At 46.7% G+C, this 23,497-nt stretch overlaps 1 protein-coding gene across 1 annotated transcript in view; it reads right to left on the reverse strand.

Annotated features, from left to right (window-relative positions):
• The window catches only part of ano2b (anoctamin 2b), a 110,282-nt gene that overhangs the window by 81,448 nt on the left and 5,337 nt on the right, over positions 1-23,497 (reverse strand). The window contains exons 3-7 of the mRNA XM_090199052.1: positions 16,399-16,809; positions 11,536-11,634; positions 5,671-5,822; positions 5,415-5,469; positions 5,244-5,295 (exon numbers count right to left, since the gene is read on the reverse strand). Coding sequence (XP_090055178.1) covers positions 5,244-5,295; positions 5,415-5,469; positions 5,671-5,822; positions 11,536-11,634; positions 16,399-16,809 — 769 coding nt within the window. The remainder of the gene's footprint in view (positions 1-5,243; positions 5,296-5,414; positions 5,470-5,670; positions 5,823-11,535; positions 11,635-16,398; positions 16,810-23,497) is intronic.

The raw sequence follows: 23,497 nt of genomic DNA on the forward strand, positions 1-23,497 counted from the left end.
GTTATTTATTGGACTGGGTAGCGTGTTATTTTTTGGACAGGGTAGCGTGTTATTTATTGGACAGGGTAGTGTGTTATTTATTGGACAGGGTAGTGTGTTATTTATTGGACAGGGGAGGGTAGTGTGTTATTTATTGGAAAGGGTAGCGTGTTATTTATTGGACAGGGTAGCGTGTTATTTATTGGACAGGGTAGCGTGTTATTTATTGGACAGGGTAGCGTGTTATTTATTGGACAGGGTAGCGTGTTATTGGACAGGGTAGCGTGTTATTTATTGGACAGGGGAGGGTAGTGTGTTATTTATTGGACAGGGTAGCGTGTTATTTATTGGACAGGGGAGGGTAGCGTGTTATTTATTGGACAGGGGAGGGTAGCGTGTTATTTATTGGACAGGGGAGGGTAGCGTGTTATTTATTGGACAGGGGAGTGTAGCGTGTTATTTATTGGACAGGGTAGCGTGCTATTTATTGGACAGGGTAGCGTGTTATTTATTGGACAGGGTAGCGTGTTATTTATTGGACAGGGTAGCGTGTTATTTATTGGACAGGGTAGCGTGTTATTTATTGGACAGGGTAGCGTGTTATTTATTGGACAGGGGAGGGTAGCGTGTTATTTATTGGACAGGGGAGGGTAGCGTGTTATTTATTGGACAGGGGAGGGTAGCGTGTTATTTATTGGACAGGGTAGTGTGTTATTTATTGGACAGGGTAGCGTGTTATTTATTGGACAGGGTAGCGTGTTATTTATTGGACAGGGTAGCGTGTTATTTATTGGACAGGGTAGCGTGTTATTTATAGGACAGGGTAGCGTGTTATTTATAGGACAGGGTAGCGTGTTATTTATAGGACAGGGTAGCGTGTTATTTATAGGAAATGGTAGTGTGTTATTTATTGGACAGGGGAGGGTAGCGTGTTATTTATTGGACTGGGTAGCGTGTTATTTTTTGGACAGGGTAGCGTGTTATTTATTGGACAGGGTAGTGTGTTATTTATTGGACAGGGTAGTGTGTTATTTATTGGACAGGGGAGGGTAGTGTGTTATTTATTGGAAAGGGTAGCGTGTTATTTATTGGACAGGGTAGCGTGTTATTTATTGGACAGGGTAGCGTGTTATTTATTGGACAGGGTAGCGTGTTATTTATTGGACAGGGTAGCGTGTTATTTATTGGACAGGGTAGCGTGTTATTGGACAGGGTAGCGTGTTATTTATTGGACAGGGGAGGGTAGTGTGTTATTTATTGGACAGGGTAGCGTGTTATTTATTGGACAGGGGAGGGTAGCGTGTTATTTATTGGACAGGGGAGGGTAGCGTGTTATTTATTGGACAGGGGAGGGTAGCGTGTTATTTATTGGACAGGGTAGCGTGCTATTTATTGGACAGGGTAGCGTGTTATTTATTGGACAGGGTAGCGTGTTATTTATTGGACAGGGTAGCGTGTTATTTATTGGACAGGGGAGGGTAGCGTGATATTTATTGGACAGGGGAGGGTAGCGTGTTATTTATTGGACAGGGGAGGGTAGCGTGTTATTTATTGGACAGGGGAGGGTAGCGTGTTATTTATTGGACAGGGGAGGGTAGCGTGTTATTTATTGGACAGGGTAGTGTGTTATTTATTGGACAGGGTAGCGTGTTATTTATTGGACAGGGTAGCGTGTTATTTATTGGACAGGGTAGCGTGTTATTTATTGGACAGGGTAGCGTGTTATTTATTGGACAGGGTAGCGTGTTATTTATTGGACAGGGTAGCGTGTTATTTATAGGACAGGGTAGCGTGTTATTTATAGGACAGGGTAGCGTGTTATTTATAGGACAGGGTAGCGTGTTATTTATAGGACAGGGTAGCGTGTTATTTATAGGACATGGTAGCGTGTTATTTATAGGACAGGGTAACGTGTTATTTATTGGACAGGGTAGCGTGTTATTTATTGGACAGGGTAGCGTGTTATTTATTGGACAGGGTAGCGTGTTATTTATTGGACAGGGTAGCGTGTTATTTATTGGACAGGGTAGCGTGTTATTTATTGGACAGGGTAGCGTGTTATTTATTGGACAGGGTAGTGTGTTATATATATATTGGACAGGGTAGGGTGTTATTTAGTCATAGTGACATTATAGACTACCAGTCTGTCTATCCACCATTCAGAGTAACAATATAGACTACCAGTCCGTCTATCCTACCCTCTGTCCACCATTCATAGTAACAATATAGACTACCAGTCTGTCTACCATTCATAGTAACAATATAGACTACCAGTCTGCCTATCCACCATTCATAGTGACAATATAGACGACCAGTCTGTCTATCCTGCCCTCTGTCCACCATTCATAGTGACAATATAGTCTACCAGTCTGTCTATCCACCATTCATAGTAACAATATAGACTACCAGTCTGTCTATCCTGCACTATGTCCACCAATAGACTAACTCGGAATTTAACCACAATGTTATTTTTATGTGCACAACAAGTCAATTTGATAGAAACACAACTCTGATGGGAAAATGTTTTTTTTTTAAATATTCACATTAAAACCTGGTCGCTAATTGTATGGATACCTAGTCATAGCCACCCAAAAGTCTCTGTGTGCTAGTCCAGTGTGAATATGCTGCACATCATGGTCCCCCAGCATGCCCAAACATCTAGTCTAGTGTCTGATTATGCTGAGCATCATGGTTCCCCAGCAGCCCCAACCATCTACAGATGCTCCAGACCAGCCATAACAAGCATAACAAGCTGTACTCCCCCCTCATACTCATCTGGAGGTTGTGCATTTTAAACAGCCTGGCTGTCTGTGGTAGTATTCATTCAGCTTGGTCTGGTCCACAGAATTATCATGGACTCAGACCCCAGGTCCCTATCCAACTGTTTTTCCATGAGTTAGAGTTGTCCGCCATCATAATGCCAGAGACCAACATTCACTGTTTTAAATACAAAGTCTTATTGGATAAGAACACATTTGTATAGACCATCGCTGTTGTATACATCATGGTTCCCCAGCAGTGTCATGTTAAAAATAGGGACTATAATGGAAATGAGTCCCTGGCTTTATTGTGCAAATCCTTTAAAACATCTTTGTACTGTGTGAATATATTTATTTATTTTAACTGACAAATCAATCAATCAATCCAAACTGTGCAGCGGCCAATTGATGAACGGAAAGAGACATCTGTTACAAAACACCCAAAAGTTGAATGACATTCGGAGATTGTCAAGCCTTTAAACCTGGGTAGGACTGCAAGGCAGGGTGGGATGTGTTTTCTGTTTGTCCAGATTCATAGTCTATTGTGGTGTTGAAGTCACTATGTTTTGTTTATAAGTTGTGTGGCACATTGGCACAGAAACCTGTAGGTGGAGAAGCTACATACATTGTTTTTATTTATAACTGTGATTCCCCCCCTATCTGATCATTGTATTTATTTCTAAATGTGATTTCCCCCCTATCTGATCATTGTATTTATTTCTAACTGTGATTTCCCCCCTATCTGATCATTGTATTTATTTATAAATGTGATTTCCCCCTAGCTGATCATTGTATTTATTTCTAACTGTGATTTCCCCCCTATCTGATCATTGTATTTATTTCTAACTGTGATTTCCCCCCTATCTGATCATTGTATTTATTTCTAACTGTGATTTCCCCCCTAGCTGATCATTGTATTTATTTCTAAATGTGATTTCCCCCCTATCTGATCATTGTATTTATTTCTAACTGTGATTTCCCCCCTATCTGATCATTGTATTTATTTCTAACTGTGATTTCCCCCCTATCTGATCATTGTATTTATTTCTAAATGTGATTTCCCCCTATCTGATCATTGTATTTATTTCTAAATGTGATTTCCCCCCCTATCTGATCATTGTATTTATTTCTAACTGTGATTTCCCCCCTAGCTGATCATTGTATTTATTTCTAAATGTGATTTCCCCCCTATCTGATCATTGTATTTATTTCTAACTGTGATTTCCCCCCTATCTGATCATTGTATTTATTTCTAACTGTGATTTCCCCCCTATCTGATCATTGTATTTATTTCTAACTGTGATTTCCCCCCTATCTGATCATTGTATTTATTTCTAAATGTGATTTCCCCCTAGCTGATCATTAGAAATAAATACAATGATCAGCTAGGGGGAAATCACATTTAGAAATAAATACAAATGTGATTTCCCCCCTATCTGATCATTGTATTTATTTCTAAATGTGATTTCCCCCTAGCTGATCATTGTATTTATTTCTAAATGTGATTTCCCCCTAGCTGATCATTGTATTTATTTCTAACTGTGATTTCCCCCCTATCTGATCATTGTATTTATTTCTAACTGTGATTTCCCCCCTATCTGATCATTGTATTTATTTCTAACTGTGATTTCCCCCCTATCTGATCATTGTATTTATTTCTAACTGTGATTTCCCCCCTATCTGATCATTGTATTTATTTCTAACTGTGATTCCCCCTATCTGATCATTGTATTTATTTCTAAATGTGATTTCCCCCCTATCTGATCATTGTATTTATTTCTAACTGTGATTCCCCCCCTATCTGATCATTGTATTTATTTCTAACTGTGATTCCCCCTATCTGATCATTGTATTTATTTCAAAATGTGACACCAAACACGACCCCCTACAACACTACCCCCTACACACAACACACTACACCAGGGATGGGCAAATTTCACACTTTTTCCCCAGCCCCAACTAACACACCGGACTCCAATAATGAACTAATCATGACAGAACTAGACAGGACCAGAATTTATTTCAATCCCGTATCCACCTCTAATGCAGACCTTCCACCAATCACTCACTGTAACCCTGTATGGACCTGTACTAAGGAACCATGGAGAACACCAATCACTCACTGTACCCCTGTCTGGACCTGTACTGAGGAACTATGGAGAACACCAATCACTCACTGTACCCCTGTATGGACCTGTACTAAGGAACCATGGAGAACACCAATCACTCACTGTACCCTGTCTGGACCTGTACTGAGGAACCATGGAGAAGGAACCATGGAGAACACCAATCACTCACTGTAACCCTGTCTGGACCTGTACTGAGGAACCATGGAGAAGACCAATCACTCACTGTACCCCTGTATGGACCTGTACTGAGGAACCATGGAGAACACCAATCACTCACTGTACCCCTGTATGGACCTGTACTGAGGAACCATGGAGAAGGTCAATGACCTCAAAAAGTAGGCAACTTTGGGCAAATCAGAGGTTAGAGGTCACTCACCCATGGATTGGCTGGTGCGTGTGCAGGCGGTGCGTCTCAGGATCTCGTACACCTGAGGGGGTTAGGTCACACAGAATACTGTGTCAGAGAGAAACAGAGAGCTGAAATCATATTCCCATTGATTCTTGACGTTCATATAAAACAGAGAAACATCCTGAATGACAGACTCACTATTCGACTGCGTGTTGCGTTGTCAAAGAACGTGTCTTTAGAGGTGATGTTAAATCTGTAGAGAACAAAGAACAGGTGTCAACTCAGGGAAACTCAGATGGTGACTCCATATACAGACTAGCTGTTGTCAGAGTGTGTGTGAGGATGTGTGTGGGGCTTGGTGTGGGGCGTGGTGTGGTGCATGGGGCATAGCGTGGGGCGTGGCGTGGGGCTTGGTGTGGTGCGTGGGGCGTGGTGTGGCGTGGGTGCATCTTACAAGTGTAGTTTGTCCCTGGAGAAGCAGTGTGAGAGCTGCTTAGTGGTGCTGTGGCCTAGCTGGGGGATGTTGGGTTGGAACGGCTGGTTCACCTTCCTCCAGAACTCACTGAGGCTGGCACTGAACCCATTCTCCTGCTTCAGATCATAGCTCTAGACAGACCAACACAGACAGATTAATAGAGGCACCTGCTGTGGCTCATATACAGGGTCTCCCTCCCACTGCAGCAGGGGCTGGGGATTCAGAAAAATGTAATGTCCTCAGAGGCCACTCATGGTGCAGTGGTCATAAAAACAAAATAAAAACAGCAAATAGCAAAGGATATTTAGAAAAAAGTCAAAACAGACTCCATGTAAAAGTCAAAACAGACTCCATGTAAAAGTCAAAACAGACTCCATGTAAAAGTCAAAACAGACTCCATGTAAAAGTCAAAACAGACTCCATGTAAAAGTCAAAACAGACTCCATGTAAAAGTCAAAACAGACTCCATGTAAATGTGCAATCAGGCCAACATTTTAGTAAGTTGCAGAATTGCAATAAAAGAGAACTTGGCCCGAATTCTTTAAGACTTCAGGTCAGTCTGTACCTGCAGCCAGAGGCAGGGGCGGGCTGTAATTCAGGGTGGAGTGGATGGGAAGAGTCAACCTCTATTGTGTTGGCCTTCTGGAGGGCCCTGCTCAGGTAGAGGGATAGAGGGCTCTGCCCAGGTAGAGGGATAGAGAGCTCTGCCCAGGTAGAGGGATGGAGGGCTCTGCCCGGGTAGGGGGATAGAGGGCTCTGCCCAGGTAGAGGGATAGAGGGCTCTGCCCAGGTAGAGGGATAGAGGGCTCTGCCCAGGTAGAGGGATAGAGGGCTCTGCCCAGGTAGAGGGATAGAGGGCTCTGCCCAGGTAGAGGGATAGAGGGCTCTGCCCAGGTAGAGGGATAGAGGGCTCTGCCCAGGTAGAGAGATAGAGGGCTCTGCCCAGGTAGAGGGATAGAGGGCTCTGCCCAGGTAGAGAGATGGAGGGCTCTGCCCAGGTAGAGGGATGGAGGGCTCTGCCCAGGTAGAGGGATGGAGGGCTCTGCCCAGGTAGAGGGATGGAGGGCTCTGCCCAGGTAGAGGGATGGAGGGCTCTGCCCAGGTAGAGGGATGGAGGGCTCTGCCCAGGTAGAGGGATGGAGGGCTCTGCCCAGGTAGAGGGATGGAGGGCTCTGCCCAGGTAGAGGGATGGAGGTCTCTGCCCAGGTAGAGGGATGGAGGTCTCTGCCCAGGTAGAGGGATGGAGGTCTCTGCCCAGGTAGAGGGATGGAGGTCTCTGCCCAGGTAGAGGGATGGAGGTCTCTGCCCAGGTAGAGGGATGGAGGTCTCTGCCCAGGTAGAGGGATGGAGGTCTCTGCCCAGGTAGAGGGATGGAGGTCTCTGCCCAGGTAGAGAGATGGAGGGCTCTGCCCAGGTAGAGAGATGGAGGGCTCTGCCCAGGTAGAGGGATGGAGGTCTCTGCCCAGGTAGAGGGATGGAGGTCTCTGCCCAGGTAGAGGGATGGAGGTCTCTGCCCAGGTAGAGGGATGGAGGTCTCTGCCCAGGTAGAGGGATGGAGGTCTCTGCCCAGGTAGAGGGATGACATGATTTCTCCACAAGTTCTGACTATCTTGCCCAACCTATTTTTCTGTTTGACCTTGTTTTTCCCTAACCAGCAGGTCAAGAAGTAGGACAGAATCACAGCAGGTTGGTGCCACCTTAATTAGGGAGGACGGGCTCATGGTAATTGCTGAAGCAGAATGGTATTAAATACATCAGACATGGCTTCCATGTGTTTCCATTCACTCTGTTCCAAATCAGACTTTGTCACATGCGCCGAATACAACAAGTGTAGACCTCACCGTGAAAAGCTTACTGACAAGCCCTTACAGGCCCCCATTAACATCAGGGTTTTAGGCTGGGTTTCTGTACAGCACTTTGTGACATCAGCTGATGTAAAAAGGGCTTTATAAATACATTTGATTAACCAACAGTGCAGTTCAAGAAGAGTTAAGAATATATTTCCAAATAAAACTAATGTAAACAATAATAAAAAGTAACACAATGAAATGACAATAGCAAGGCTATATACAGGGGGTACCGGTACCGAGTCAGTGTGCAGGGGTACAGGTTGGTTGAGGTAATTTGTAGGTAGGGGTAAAGTGATAATAAACAGCGAGTAGCAGCAGTGTAAAAACAAATGGATGGGGGTAAATGTAAATAGTCCAGTGGCCATTTGATTAATTGTTCAGCAGCCTTCCTCTGACACCGCCTAGTATATAGGTCCTGGACGGCAGGAAGCTTGGCCCCAGTGATGTACTGGGCTGTACGCACTACCCTCTGTAGCGCCTTACAGTCAGATGCCGAGCAGTTGCCATACCAGGTGGTGATGCAACCGGTCAGGATGCTCTCGATGGTGCAGCTGTAGAACCTTTTGAGTATCTGGGGACCCATGCCAAATCTTTTCAGTCTCCAGAGGGGAAAAAGGATGTGTCGTGCCCTCTTCACGACTACCTTAGTGATGTGGACACCAATGAACTTGAAACTCTCGACCCACTCCACTACAGCCACTCCACTACAGACATTAAGCTCATCCATCCATTATTATGAGCCATCCTCCCCTCAGCAGCCTCCACTGGACAGAATGCGTTCAATCAGTATGCTCCCGTTCCGCATCAGGGGAGGTGGAACGGGAGCAGTGACGGTACCTCCACTTCAGGGGAGGTGGAACGGGAGCAGTGACGGTACCTCCACTTCAGGGGAGGTGGAACGGGAGCAGTGACGGTACCTCCACATCAGGGGAGGTGGAACGGGAGCAGTGACGGTACCTCCACATCAGGGGAGGTGGAACGGGAGCAGTGACAGTACCTCCACATCAGGGGAGGTGGAACAGGAGCAGTGACCGTACCTCCACATCAGGGGAGGTGGAACGGGAGCAGTGACCTCCACATCAGGGGAGGTGGAACGGGAGCAGTGACAGTACCTCTACATCAGGGGAGGTGGAACGGGAGCAGTGACAGTACCTCCACATCAGGGAGGTGGAACGGGAGCAGTGATAGTACCTCTACATCAGGGGAGGTGGAACGGGAGCAGTGACGGTACCTCCACATCAGGGGAGGTGGAACGGGAGCAGTGACCTCCACATCAGGGGAGGTGGAACGGGAGCAGTGACGGTACCTCTACATCAGGGGAGGTGGAACGGGAGCAGTGACGGTACCTCCACATCAGGGGAGGTGGAACGGGAGCAGTGACCTCCACATCAGGGGAGGTGGAACGGGAGCAGTGACAGTACCTCTACATCAGGGGAGGTGGAACGGGAGCAGTGACGGTACCTCTACATCAGGGGAGGTGGAACGGGAGCAGTGACGGTACCTCCACATCAGGGGAGGTGGAACGGGAGCAGTGACCTCCACATCAGGGAGGTGGAACGGGAGCAGTGACCTCCACATCAGGGGAGGTGGAACGGGAGCAGTGACAGTACCTCTACATCAGGGGAGGTGGAACGGGAGCAGTGACGGTACCTCTACATCAGGGAGGTGGAACGGGAGCAGTGACCTCCACATCAGGGGAGGTGGAACGGGAGCAGTGACAGTACCTCTACATCAGGGGAGGTTGAACGGGAGCAGTGACAGTACCTCCACATCAGGGAGGTGGAACGGGAGCAGTGATAGTCCCTCTATATACAGTTTCTTCAGAAAGTTTTCAGACCCCTTGACTTTCTGACATTTTGTTACGTTACAGCCTTTTTCCAAAATGGATTAAATAAATAAATGTAACTTCGCAATCTACACAGAATACCCCATAATGTCAAGAATCTTCCTAGGGCTGGCCGGCCAGCCAAACTGAGCAATCGTGGAAGAAGGACCTTGGTCAGCGAGGTGACCAAAATATCAATCGTCACTGACAGGTCCTCTGTGGAGATGGGAGAACCTTCCAGAAGGACAACCATCTCTGCAACACTCCACCAATCAGGACTTTATGGTAGAGTGGGCTAACGGAAGCCACTCCTCAGTAAAAGGCACATGACACCCCCTTGGAGTTTGCCAAAAGGGAACTAAAGAAAGACTCTCAGACCATGAGAAACAAGATTCCCTGGTCTGATGAAACCAAGATTTAACTCCTTGGCCTGAATGCCAAGCGTTACGTCTGGAGGAAACCTGACACCATCCCTACAGTGAAGCATGGTGGTGGCAGCATCATGCTGAGGGGATATTTTTTGGCAGCAGGGATTGGGAGACTAGTCATGATCAAGGCAAAGATGAACGGAGCAAAGTACAGAGATCCTTGATGAAAACCAGAGCGCTCAGGTCCTGACTGGGGCGAAGGTTCACCTTCCAACAGGACAATGACCCTAAGCACACAGCCAAGACAACTCAGGAGTGGCTTCGGGACGAGTCTCCGACTGTCCTTGAGTGGCCCAGCCTGAGACCGGTTTTGAACCCGATCGAACATTTCTGAAGAGACCTGAATATAGCTGTGCAGCGACGCTCTCCATCCAGCCTGACAGAGCTGGAGAGAACCTGTCCCAGACCTGGTGTTTTCAACTCTCTCGAGACAGTAGGAGCGGTAGAGATACTCTGAATGATCGGCTATAAAAAGCCAACTGACATTTTCTGTGATTATTATTATTTGACCCCTTCTGGTCATCTATGAACATTTGAACATCTTGGCCGTGTTCAGTTATAATCTCAACCCGGCACAGCCTGCATTGCTTGCCTTTTGGGGATTTATGCTGGGTTTCTGTGCAGCACTTTGTGACATCAGCTGATGTAAGAAGAGCTATGTAAATATATTTGATTGATCTGAAGAGAGGAATTGGAGAAACTCCCCAAATACAGGAGAGTCAAGCTTGTACCCAAGAAGACTACAGGCTGTAATCGCTGCCAAAGGTGCTTAAACAAAGTACTAACTATAGGGTCTGAAAATGTATGTAAGTGTGTTATTTCAGCTTTTTTTTATGTGCAAAAAAATTCTAAAAACCTGTTTTTGTTTTGTCATTATGGGGTATCGTATGTAGATTGATGAGGGGGAAAAAGACAATTGAATGCATTTAATTTCTGTCAGTCGGGATCTTCGTGAAATGTGTTTCCATGGCTGAGCAGCCGCACACAAGTCTAAGATCACCATGCGCAATGCTAAGCTTTGGCTGGAGTGCCATTTTGGAATGAGCTGTACAACGAGCAGGTGTCCACATACTTTTGGTCAAGTAGTGTATGTGGACACCTGCTCGTTGTACAGCTCATTCCAAAATGGCACTCCAGCCAAAGCTTAGCATTGCGCATGGTGATCTCATCCAAAATCTCATTGCAAAATCATGGGATTTAATATGGAGTAGGTCCCCTCTTTGCTGCTATAACAGCCTCCACTCTTCTGGGAAGGCTTTCCACTAGATGTTGGAACATTGCTGCGGGGACTTGCTTCCATTCAGCCACAACAGTATTAGTGAGGTCGGGCACTGATGTTGGGCGATTAGACCTGGCTCACAGTCGGCGTTCCAATGAAGTATGTCCCCTTTTGGTCCATTTTCCCCAATGTGAGTTGTTACATTGTAAAAGACAAGTCTCTGCTGTAGTGTGTTTGATTCACATAATGTTTCAGGTACCAGCAAATGTAATCCAAGTAGGAGAACAATCCCACCGTGTCTTCATGTGACTCTACTGTAGCTGGGCAATCTGATGCAACATTAAAGACTGTTAAACTTCTATAAACAAGGCAACAACAACGGATGAGTTAAAAAATACATTTAAAAAAGGTGCAGGGCAACACCGAGATTAACCCCCTGTTTGTGTTAGGGGAGGATCCATCCATAGGATTACACACACACACACACACACACACACGGCTGTAAAGTGGTGGAGGTCTCACCTTCTTAGTGGGGACTTTGATCTTGAGGAACTCTGCCTCTCTGCTCAGGACCTGCCAGGGGACATGGAGTCTCGTGAAGCTGGGCCCGTAGACCCTGACCTGGGGGAGAGGACAGTAACCAACAGGTAGGAACCATAGTTTAATACCAGGAGGAGGACAGGTGGTGGGAACCAACAGTCAGGTAGGATTGCAAACCCTCCCACCACCTCCCAACCCTGTCCCATCAATTATTTGATAAAGTAGGTTTGTCAAGAAATACAGGTTGTATAATCCCCATTTAAATTGACTTAAAATGCCCGCTAGAGTGGAAATCCACTTATTTTCAGCGGAAAGACGATATCCATAGCTTACCCATAATATTGCACAATGATTTAAGTCAAGTCGTCATTTTAGTCAAAGTATTATATATTTGTGGTTGAAGTTGTAAACTTCTGATATTTTCAATGCTGTGTGTTTCCTCTATGAGATGACGTGCTAATACTTCTCAGTCTAAATTCCTTTTCTGGTTTTATTTCAATGTTACCACTCTCCAGTATGGCGTTGTTAATTCATCACAAACACAGTTGTTCCTCTTTGCGAGTGGCGACTGAGCAGTATAATAGATCATCTTTGGCTGAACCAACAGCTCGTCTCCATTGCCGACACTTGGCCACCTGAGCTTTGGAGCAACTAGGAAATAGGAAACGGTCCTCCACTTTAACAGCAAATTATCAAAATCCATTGGAGAATTTTTCAAGTCTCACTTATTTTTTAGCCATTCTGTATTAAATATATACACACACAATACCAGTCAACAGTTTGGACACACCGACTCATTCCAGGGTTTTTCTTTATTTTACTATTTATACATTATAAAATAATAGTGAACACATAAAAACTATGAAATAACACATTGATAAACAAATCTAAATATATTTTAGGTTCTAATTAGCCACCCTGCCTTGACAGCGTTGCACACTATTGGCCTTCTCTCAACCAGCTTCATGAGATCGTCACCTGGAATGTATAGAAGGAGTTCCCACATATGCTAAGCATTTGTTGGCTGTTTTTCACTCTGCGGTCCAACTCATCCCAAACCATCTCAATTGGGTTGAGGTCGGGTGATTGTGGGAGCCAGGTCATCTGATGCAGCACTCCATCACTCTCCTTGGTCAAATAGCCCTTCCACAGCCTGGAGGTGTGTTTGGGGTCATTGTACTGTTGAAAAACAAATGATAGTCGGACTAAGCGCAAACCCATGGGATGACGTATCGCTGCAGAATGCTGTGGTAGCCATGCTGGTTAAGTGTGTCTTGAATTCAAAAAAATAAAATCACAGTGTCACCAGCAAAGCACCCCCACACCTCCTCCATGCGTCACGGTAGGAACCACACATGTGGAGATCCTCCGTTCACCTACTCTTCGTCTCACAAAGACACGGCGGTTGTAACCAAAAATCTCAAATTTGGACTCGGACAAAAAAGGACAGATTTCATGTTTCTTGGCCAAAGTCTCTTCTTCTTATTGGTGTCCTTTAGTAGTGGTTTCTTCTTCTTATTGGTGTCCTTTAGTAGTGGTTTCTTCTTCTTATTGGTGTCCTTTAGTAGTGGTTTCTTCTTCTTATTGGTGTCCTTTAGTAGTGGTTTCTTCTTCTTATTGGTGTCCTTTAGTAGTGGTTTCTTCTTCTTATTGGTGTCCTTTAGTAGTGGTCTCTTCTTCTTATTGGTGTCCTTTAGTAGTGGTTTCTTCTTCTTATTGGTGTCCTTTAGTAGTGGTTTCTTCTTCTTATTAGTGTCCTTTAGTAGTGGTTTCTTCTTCTTCTTATTGGTGTCCTTTAGTAGTGGTTTCTTCTTCTTATTGGTGTCCTTTAGTAGTGGTTTCTTCTTCTTATTGGTGTCCTTTAGTAGTGGTTTCTTTGCAGTAATTCGACCATGAGGGCCTGATTCACACAGTCTCCTCTGAACAGTTGATGTTGAGATGTGTCTGTTACTTGAACTCTCTGAAGTATTTATTTGGGCTGCAAATTCTAAGGCTGGTATCTCTAATGAACTTATCCTCTGTAGCGGAGGTAAATCACGGTCTTCCTTTCCTGTGGTGCTCCTCATGAGAGCCAGTTTCATCATAGCGCTTGATGGTTTTTGCGACTGCACTTGAAGGAATGTTCAAAGTTCTTGAAATTATCCGGATTGACTGACCCTTCATGTCATAAATCCTCAAGGATCGAACCCTTTGTTTTCACCTAAAATGACATACCCAAATCTAACTGCCTGTAGCTCAGGCCCTCAAGCAAGGACAGGCATACTCTTGACACCATTTGAAAGGAAACACTTTGAAGTTTGTGGAAATGTGAAATTAATGTAGGAGAATATAGCACATTAGATCTGGTAAAATATCATTTTAAAGTGTTTTCAAATTATTATTATTATTATTATTATTATTATTATTATTATTATTATTATTATTATTATTATTATTTAATGCAAGAGAAAGGCCATAATATAATATAGCAGTCTGTGTGCAAAGTTCCAGATTGATCCAGTGAAGTATCGCAATGCTGGACAGGGTGGCAGATAGCCCAGTGGTTAGAGCGTTGGCCTAGTAACTGAAAGGTTGCAAGATCGAATCCCCGAGCCGACAAGGTAAAAACCTGTCGTTCTGCCCCTGAACAAAGCAGTTAACCCACTGTTCCCAGGCCATCATTGAAAATAAGAATTTGTTCTTAACTGACTTGCCTAATTAACTAAAGGTCAAATAATAAAACAAATACTGGACAATATTGGTCAATTGATACATTTTCAAGTACATACCAGTAACTATAGAGAACATACAAAAAATGGTATGGTAATACACTATTTGAGTTTACACAAGGAATGTCATAGATGGATCATTAGCTTATACACTAACTTTCACACATCTAGATGGCCGGGTGGGTGTGGAGCCAGAGACAGCAGGGGTTCATACTGTAGAACCCAGCTCCTACAGCTGAATAGAAAAATAGATGTATCCTTTTCTCAGCGATCTACACAGAATACACCACAATGACAAAGCAAAATGGACGCCTATGTAGATATATGGAATATCTACAGAGGCCCATTATCAGCAACCATCACTCCTGTGTTCCAATGGCACGTTGTGTTAGCTCATCCAAGTGTATCATTTTAAAAAAGGCTAATTGATCATTAGAAAACCCTTTTGCAATTATGTTAGCACAGCTGAAAACTGTTGTTCTGATTAAAGAAGCAATAAAGCTGGCCTTCTTTAGACTAGTATTTGGAGCATCAGCATTTGTGGTTTCGATTACAGGCTCAAAATGTCCAGAAACAAAGAACTTTCTTCTGAAACTCGTCGGTCTATTCTTGTTCTGAGAAATGAAGGCTATTCCATGCGAGAAATTGCCAAGCAACTGAAGTTCTCGTACAACGCTGTGAGCCCCACAGAGCCACCATGAGCAGAGCGCATGCAGAGTGAGGGTGACACACAGAGTGGAGCAACTAATGGCTTTACTAAGGGAATAAGTAATTTCTCATTTTGGGTTTCAGGCAGCGCAACTGGGCCTGGGTAGGGTGGGGTCTGAAAGTTGCGGGTATGGGTAGGAATCAGGGTTAAAATACATGCCCGTGCAGGGCTCTAGTAAACATTGGTCACAGAAGATTATTGGGACTACACGCCCACCTTTGGGTTGAACAGCGCGAGAGGTAGAGTCAGTTAAAACGTCTGCTGCTTGGTTGAACAACGCGAGAGCTAGAGTCAGTTAACGTCTGCTGCTTGGTTGAACAGCGCGAGAGCTAGAGTCAGTTAACGTCTGCTGCTTGGTTGAACAGCGCGAGAGCTAGAGTCAGTTAACGCCTGCTGCTTGGTTGAACAGCGCGAGAGCTAGAGTCAGTTAACGTCTGCTGCTTGGTTGAACAGTGCGAGAGGTAGAGTCAGTTAACGTCTGCTGCTTGGTTGAACAACACGAGAGGTAGAGTCAGTTAACGTCTGCTGCTTGGTTGAACAACACGAGAGGTAGAGTCAGTTAACGTCTGCTGCTTGGTTGAACAACACGAGAGGTAGAGTCAGTTAACCCCTGCTGCTTGGTTGAACAACACGAGAGGTAGAGTCAGTTAACGTCTGCTGCTTGGTTGAACAACACGAGAGGTAGAGTCAGTTAACGTCTGCTGCTTGGTTGAACAACACGAGAGGTAGAGTCAGTTAACGTCTGCTGCTTGGTTGAACAGCCCGAGAGGTAGAGTCAGTTAACGTCTGCTGCTTGGTTGAACAGCCCGAGAGGTAGAGTCAGTTAACGTCTGCTGCTTGGTTGAACAACCCGAGAGGTAGAGTCAGTTAACGTCTGCTGCTTGGTTGAACAACACGAGAGGTAGAGTCAGTTAACGTCTGCTGCTTGGTTGAACAACACGAGAGGTAGAGTCAGTTAAAACGTCTGCTGCTTGGTTGAACAACACGAGAGGTAGAGTCAGTTAACGTCTGCTGCTTGGTTGAACAACACGAGAGGTAGAGTCAGTTAACGTCTGCTGCTTTCTGAGAATCACTGGGCTAGAAGAGCAGGGCGGAAGAGCAGAGTCTCATATGGTGACGGCAATGCAACTTTTTGAAAGACGGGTGTTTCTTTAACTATGATGCAAACGTACACTAAATGACGATATTTCCAGACCGCATGCATGGTGGATGGACTAGAAATACAAGTGAAAATATATTTAGGGTCAACTTCCCCTTTACTTTTCATTAGGTGAGCAATGTTAAATATTACAAATTGATTTGTTAATTACTTTGTTATTTTTTAAACTGCAGCGATAATGATACATATAATGATACATCACCAGCAATAACACCAGACCAGCAACCACAGAGCGCACACACACACACACAGACCGGTTGGTCTCTCACCTCGGTGTCTCTCTCCATCTCAAGCCCCGCCTCCAGTAGCTTGGCCTCAAACTCCTCCCTGATCAGCACCATCTCTCCTTCAGCTGGGTCCGCCTCTAATTCCACCTCCACCGCCAGGTCCACACACACCTCCCCGTCCCCCGCACTCCGCTGCCCGGCTGCACATCCCAAACCCCCCTGCCCTACACCCCCCACAGGGCCGGAGAAGGGGGAGCTACCATTGGAGATGACAGAGAGGCGATGAGGAGGGTGTGGAGGGGCGGAGAGACGGTGCAGCCGGTCGCCACCCCTCACAGAGATCTGTTTGCGTTGGTAGAACACCAGAACATAGTCCACCTTCCTCCGACCATCTGAGAAGAACTGACAAGAACTTTGGCCATCCTGGGGGGCCGCTAGCCCAACACCCCCGCCCTGGAAGAGAGGAGAGGGGACTGGTCAGTAACTAACACCCCCTCCCTGGAGGAGAGGGGACTGGTCAGTAACTAACACCCCCTCCCTGGTGGAGAGGGGACTGGTCAGTAACTAACACCCCCTCCCTGGAGGAGAGGAGAGGGGACTGGTCAGTAACTAACACCCCCTCCCTGGAGGAGAGGAGACAGACAGGGGACTGGTCAGTCACTGTTCAGTAGGGCAGAAGTAGCTAAATTCAACACCAAAACACAAATCTAAAACAGAGATGAACACACCCCTCCCTGGTTCTGAGGAGGGTGAATAGCAGGTCAACTTTATTGAAACATGCAGAAGTTGTACAGTACCAGTCAAATGTTGACACCTACTCATTCAAGAGGATTTCTTTATGTTTTATATTTTCTACATTGTAGAATAATGGTAACGACATCGAAACTATGAAATAACACATCTGGAATCATGTAGTAACCAAAACAAGTGTTCAAATCTAAATATTTTATTTCTTCAAAGTAGCCGCCCTTTGCCATGATGACAGCTTCGCACATTCTAGGTCTTCTCTCAACCAGCTTCACCTGGAATGCTTTTCCAACAGTCTTGAAGGAGTTCCCACATACGCTGAGCACTTGTTGGCTGCTTTTCCTTCACTCTGCGGTCCAACTCATCCCAAACCATCTGAATTGGGTTGAGGTCAGGTGATTGTGGAGGCCAGGTCATCTGATGCAGCACTCACACCTCTGCTTTTCGATCAAATAGCCCTTCCACAGCCTGGAGGTGTGTTTTGGGTAATCGTCCTGTGGAAAACAAATGATAGTGGGACTAAGCCCAAATCAGATGGGTTGGCGTATCCCTGCAGAAAGCTGTGGTAGCCATGTTGGAAATGAGGTTGCAGTTGTAAATGAGAACTTGTTCTCAACTAGCCTACCTGGTTAAATAAAGGTGAAATAAGTATCAGTCTCCTCTGAACTGCAATCTGAGTGCAGTTAACTCTAATGAACTTAACCTCTGCAGCAGAGGTAACTCTGGGTCTTCCTTTCCTGTGGCGGTCCTCATGAGAGCCAGTTTCATCATAGCGCTTGATGGATTTTGCCACTGCACTTGAAGAAAAGTTCAATGTTCCTGAAATGTTCCGGATTAACTGACTTTCATGCCTTAAAGTAATGATGGACTGTCATTTCACTTTGCTTATTTGAGCTGTTCTTGCCATAATATGGACTTGGTATTTAACCAAATAGGGCTATCTTCTGTATACCACCTCTACCTTGTCACAACACAACTGACTGGCTCAAACACCTTAACTTTTAAGAAGGCACACCTGTTAATTGAAATGCATTCCAGGTGACTACCCCATGAAGCTGGTTGAGAGAATGCCAAGAGTGTGCAAAGCTGTCATCACGGCAAAGGGTGGCTACTTCGAAGAATCTCAAATATATGTTGAATTGTTTAACACTCGTTTGGCTACTACATGATTCCATGTGTGTTATTTCATGGTTTTTGTCTTCACTGTTAATCTACAATGTAGAAAAACGTTTAAAAAAATAAAGAAAAACCCTGGAATGAGTAGGTGTGTCCAAACTTCTGACTGGTACTGTACATACACCTGACACCTTATTCTACATAATCTATTTCTATCTGAATACACACACACACATGATTCAACAAATCAACTCATCATCACCTTGACTTGTGCAATCAGGTGTTAGTGCTGGGCTGGAACTAAAGCCTGCACCCCCTGCACAGGACCAGGGTTGGAGACCACCCTGTATCTCCACAGGACCAAGGTTGGAGACCACCCTGTATCTATACAGGACCAGGGTTGGAGACCACACTGTATCTATACACGACCAGGGTTGGAGACCACCCTGTAACCATACAGGACCAGGGTTGGAGACCACACTGTATCTATACACGACCAGGGTTGGAGACCACCCTGTAACTATACAGGACCAGGGTTGGAGACCACACTGTATCTATACACGACCAGGGTTGGAGACCACCCTGTAACTATACAGGACCAGGCTTGAGACTACCCTGTAACCATACAGGACCAGGGTTGGAGACCACACTGTATCTATACACGACCAGGGTTGGAGACCACCCTGTAACTATACAGGACCAGGGTTGAGACCACCCTGTAACCATACAGGACCAGGGTTGAGACCACACTGTATCTATACACGACCAGGGTTGGAGACCACACTGTATCTATACAGGACCAGGGTTGGAGACCACACTGTATCTATACACGACCAGGGTTGGAGACCACCCTGTAACTTTACAGGACCAGGGTTGAGACCACCCTGTATCTATACAGGACCAGGGTTGGAGACCACACTGTATGTATACACGACCAGGGTTGGAGACCACCCTGTAACTATACAGGACCAGGGTTGAGACCACCCTGTAACCATACAGGACCAGGGTTGGAGCCCACTGATGACCACCCTGTATCTATACAGGACCAGGGTTGGAGAACACTGATGACCACCCGGTTTCTATACAGGACCATGGTTGGAGACCACTGATGACAACCCTGTATCTCCACAGGACCAGGGTTGGAGACCACTGATGACCATCCTGTATCTCCACAGGGCCAGGGTTGGAGACCACTGATGACCACCCTGTATCGCCACAGGACAAGGGTTGGAGACCACCCTGTAACTATACAGGGCCAGGGCTGGAGACCACTGATGACCACCCTATATCTATGCAGAACCAGGGTTGGAGACCACCCTGTAACTATACAGGACCAGGGTTGGAGACCACTGATGACCACCCTGTATCTATACAGGACCAGGGTTGGAAACCACCCTGTATCTATACAGGACCAGGGTTGGAAACCACCCTGTATCTATACAGGACCAGGGCTGGAGACCACTGATGACCACCCTATATCTATGCAGAACCAGGGTTGGAGACCACCCTGTAACTATACAGGACCAGGGTTGGAGACCACTGATGACCACCCTGTATCTATACAGGACCAGGGATGGAAACCACCCTGTATCTATACAGGACCAGGGTTGGAAACCACCCTGTATCTATACAGGACCAGGGTTGGAAACCACCCTGTATCTATACAGGACCAGGGTTGGAAACCACTCTGTAGCTATACAGGACATGGGTTGGAGACCACCCTGTAACTATACAGGACCAGGGTTGGAGGCCACTGATGACCACCCTGTATCTATACAGGACCAGGGTTGGAGAACACTGATGACCACCCTGTATCTATACAGGACCAGGGTTTGAGACCACACTGTATCTATACACGACCAGGGTTGGATACCACCCTGTAACTATACAGGACCAGGGTTGGAGACCACCCTGTATCTCCACAGGACCAGGGTTGGAGACCACTGATGACCACCCTGTATCTATACAGGACCAGGGTTGGAGACCACTGATGACCACCCTGTATCTATACAGGACCAGGGTTGGAGACCACCCTGTAACTATACAGGACCAGGGTTGGAGACCACCCTGTAACTATACAGGACCAGGGTTGGAGGCCACTGATGACCACCCTGTATCTATCTATACAGGACCAGGGTTGGAGAACACTGATGACCACCCTGTACCTCCTCAGGACCAGGGTTGGAGACCACCCTGTATCTCCACAGGACCAGGGTTGGAGACCACTGATGACCACCCTGTATCTATACAGGACCAGGGTTGGAGACCACTGATGACCATCCTGTATCTCCACAGGGCCAGGGTTGGAGACCACCCTGTATCTATGCAGGACCAGGGTTGGAGACCACTGATGACCACCCTGTATCGCCACAGGACAAGGGTTGGAGACCACCCTGTAACTATACAGGACCAGGGCTGGAGACCACTGATGACCACCCTATATCTATGCAGAACCAGGGTTGGAGACCACCCTGTAACTATACAGGACCAGGGTTGGAAACCACTGATGACCACCCTATATCTATGCAGAACCAGGGTTGGAGACCACCCTGTAACTATACAGGACCAGGGTTGGAAACCACTGATGACCACCCTGTATCTATACAGGACCAGGGTTGGAAACCACCCTGTATCTATACAGGACCAGGGCTGGAGACCACTGATGACCACCCTATATCTATGCAGAACCAGGGTTGGAGACAACCCTGTATCTATACAGGACCAGGGCTGGAGACCACTGATGACCACCCTATATCTATGCAGGACCAGGGTTGGAAACCACCCTGTATCTATACAGGACCAGGGTTGGAAACCACCCTGTATCTATACAGGACCAGGGTTGGAAACCACCCTGTATCTATACACGACCAGGGTTGGAGACCACCCTGTAACTTTACAGGACCAGGGTTGAGACCACCCTGTATCTATACAGGACCAGGGTTGGAGACCACACTGTATGTATACACGACCAGGGTTGGAGACCACCCTGTAACTATACAGGACCAGGGTTGAGACCACCCTGTAACCATACAGGACCAGGGTTGGAGCCCACTGATGACCACCCTGTATCTATACAGGACCAGGGTTGGAGAACACTGATGACCACCCGGTTTCTATACAGGACCATGGTTGGAGACCACTGATGACAACCCTGTATCTCCACAGGACCAGGGTTGGAGACCACTGATGACCATCCTGTATCTCCACAGGGCCAGGGTTGGAGACCACTGATGACCACCCTGTATCGCCACAGGACAAGGGTTGGAGACCACCCTGTAACTATACAGGGCCAGGGCTGGAGACCACTGATGACCACCCTATATCTATGCAGAACCAGGGTTGGAGACCACCCTGTAACTATACAGGACCAGGGTTGGAGACCACTGATGACCACCCTGTATCTATACAGGACCAGGGTTGGAAACCACCCTGTATCTATACAGGACCAGGGTTGGAAACCACCCTGTATCTATACAGGACCAGGGCTGGAGACCACTGATGACCACCCTATATCTATGCAGAACCAGGGTTGGAGACCACCCTGTAACTATACAGGACCAGGGTTGGAGACCACTGATGACCACCCTGTATCTATACAGGACCAGGGATGGAAACCACCCTGTATCTATACAGGACCAGGGTTGGAAACCACCCTGTATCTATACAGGACCAGGGTTGGAAACCACCCTGTATCTATACAGGACCAGGGTTGGAAACCACTCTGTAGCTATACAGGACATGGGTTGGAGACCACCCTGTAACTATACAGGACCAGGGTTGGAGGCCACTGATGACCACCCTGTATCTATACAGGACCAGGGTTGGAGAACACTGATGACCACCCTGTATCTATACAGGACCAGGGTTTGAGACCACACTGTATCTATACACGACCAGGGTTGGATACCACCCTGTAACTATACAGGACCAGGGTTGGAGACCACCCTGTATCTCCACAGGACCAGGGTTGGAGACCACTGATGACCACCCTGTATCTATACAGGACCAGGGTTGGAGACCACTGATGACCACCCTGTATCTATACAGGACCAGGGTTGGAGACCACCCTGTAACTATACAGGACCAGGGTTGGAGACCACCCTGTAACTATACAGGACCAGGGTTGGAGGCCACTGATGACCACCCTGTATCTATCTATACAGGACCAGGGTTGGAGAACACTGATGACCACCCTGTACCTCCTCAGGACCAGGGTTGGAGACCACCCTGTATCTCCACAGGACCAGGGTTGGAGACCACTGATGACCACCCTGTATCTATACAGGACCAGGGTTGGAGACCACTGATGACCATCCTGTATCTCCACAGGGCCAGGGTTGGAGACCACCCTGTATCTATGCAGGACCAGGGTTGGAGACCACTGATGACCACCCTGTATCGCCACAGGACAAGGGTTGGAGACCACCCTGTAACTATACAGGACCAGGGCTGGAGACCACTGATGACCACCCTATATCTATGCAGAACCAGGGTTGGAGACCACCCTGTAACTATACAGGACCAGGGTTGGAAACCACTGATGACCACCCTATATCTATGCAGAACCAGGGTTGGAGACCACCCTGTAACTATACAGGACCAGGGTTGGAAACCACTGATGACCACCCTGTATCTATACAGGACCAGGGTTGGAAACCACCCTGTATCTATACAGGACCAGGGCTGGAGACCACTGATGACCACCCTATATCTATGCAGAACCAGGGTTGGAGACAACCCTGTATCTATACAGGACCAGGGCTGGAGACCACTGATGACCACCCTATATCTATGCAGGACCAGGGTTGGAAACCACCCTGTATCTATACAGGACCAGGGTTGGAAACCACCCTGTATCTATACAGGACCAGGGTTGGAAACCACCCTGTATCTATACAGGACCAGGGTTGGAAACCACTCTGTAGCTATACAGGACATGGGTTGGAGACCACCCTGTAACTATACAGGACCAGGGTTGGAGGCCACTGATGACCACCCTGTATCTATACAGGACCAGGGTTGGAGAACACTGATGACCACCCTGTATCTATACAGGACCAGGGTTTGAGACCACACTGTATCTATACACGACCAGGGTTGGATACCACCCTGTAACTATACAGGACCAGGGTTGGAGGCCACTGATGACCACCCTGTATCTATACAGGACCAGGGTTGGAGAACACTGATGACCACCCTGTATCTATACAGGACCAGGGTTTGAGACCACACTGTATCTATACACGACCAGGGTTGGATACCACCCTGTAACTATACA

This window comes from Oncorhynchus mykiss, chromosome 15, assembly GCF_057628025.1.
Source record: "Oncorhynchus mykiss isolate SJ-2025 chromosome 15, ASM5762802v1, whole genome shotgun sequence".
Taxonomy (NCBI): Eukaryota; Metazoa; Chordata; class Actinopteri; order Salmoniformes; family Salmonidae; genus Oncorhynchus; species Oncorhynchus mykiss.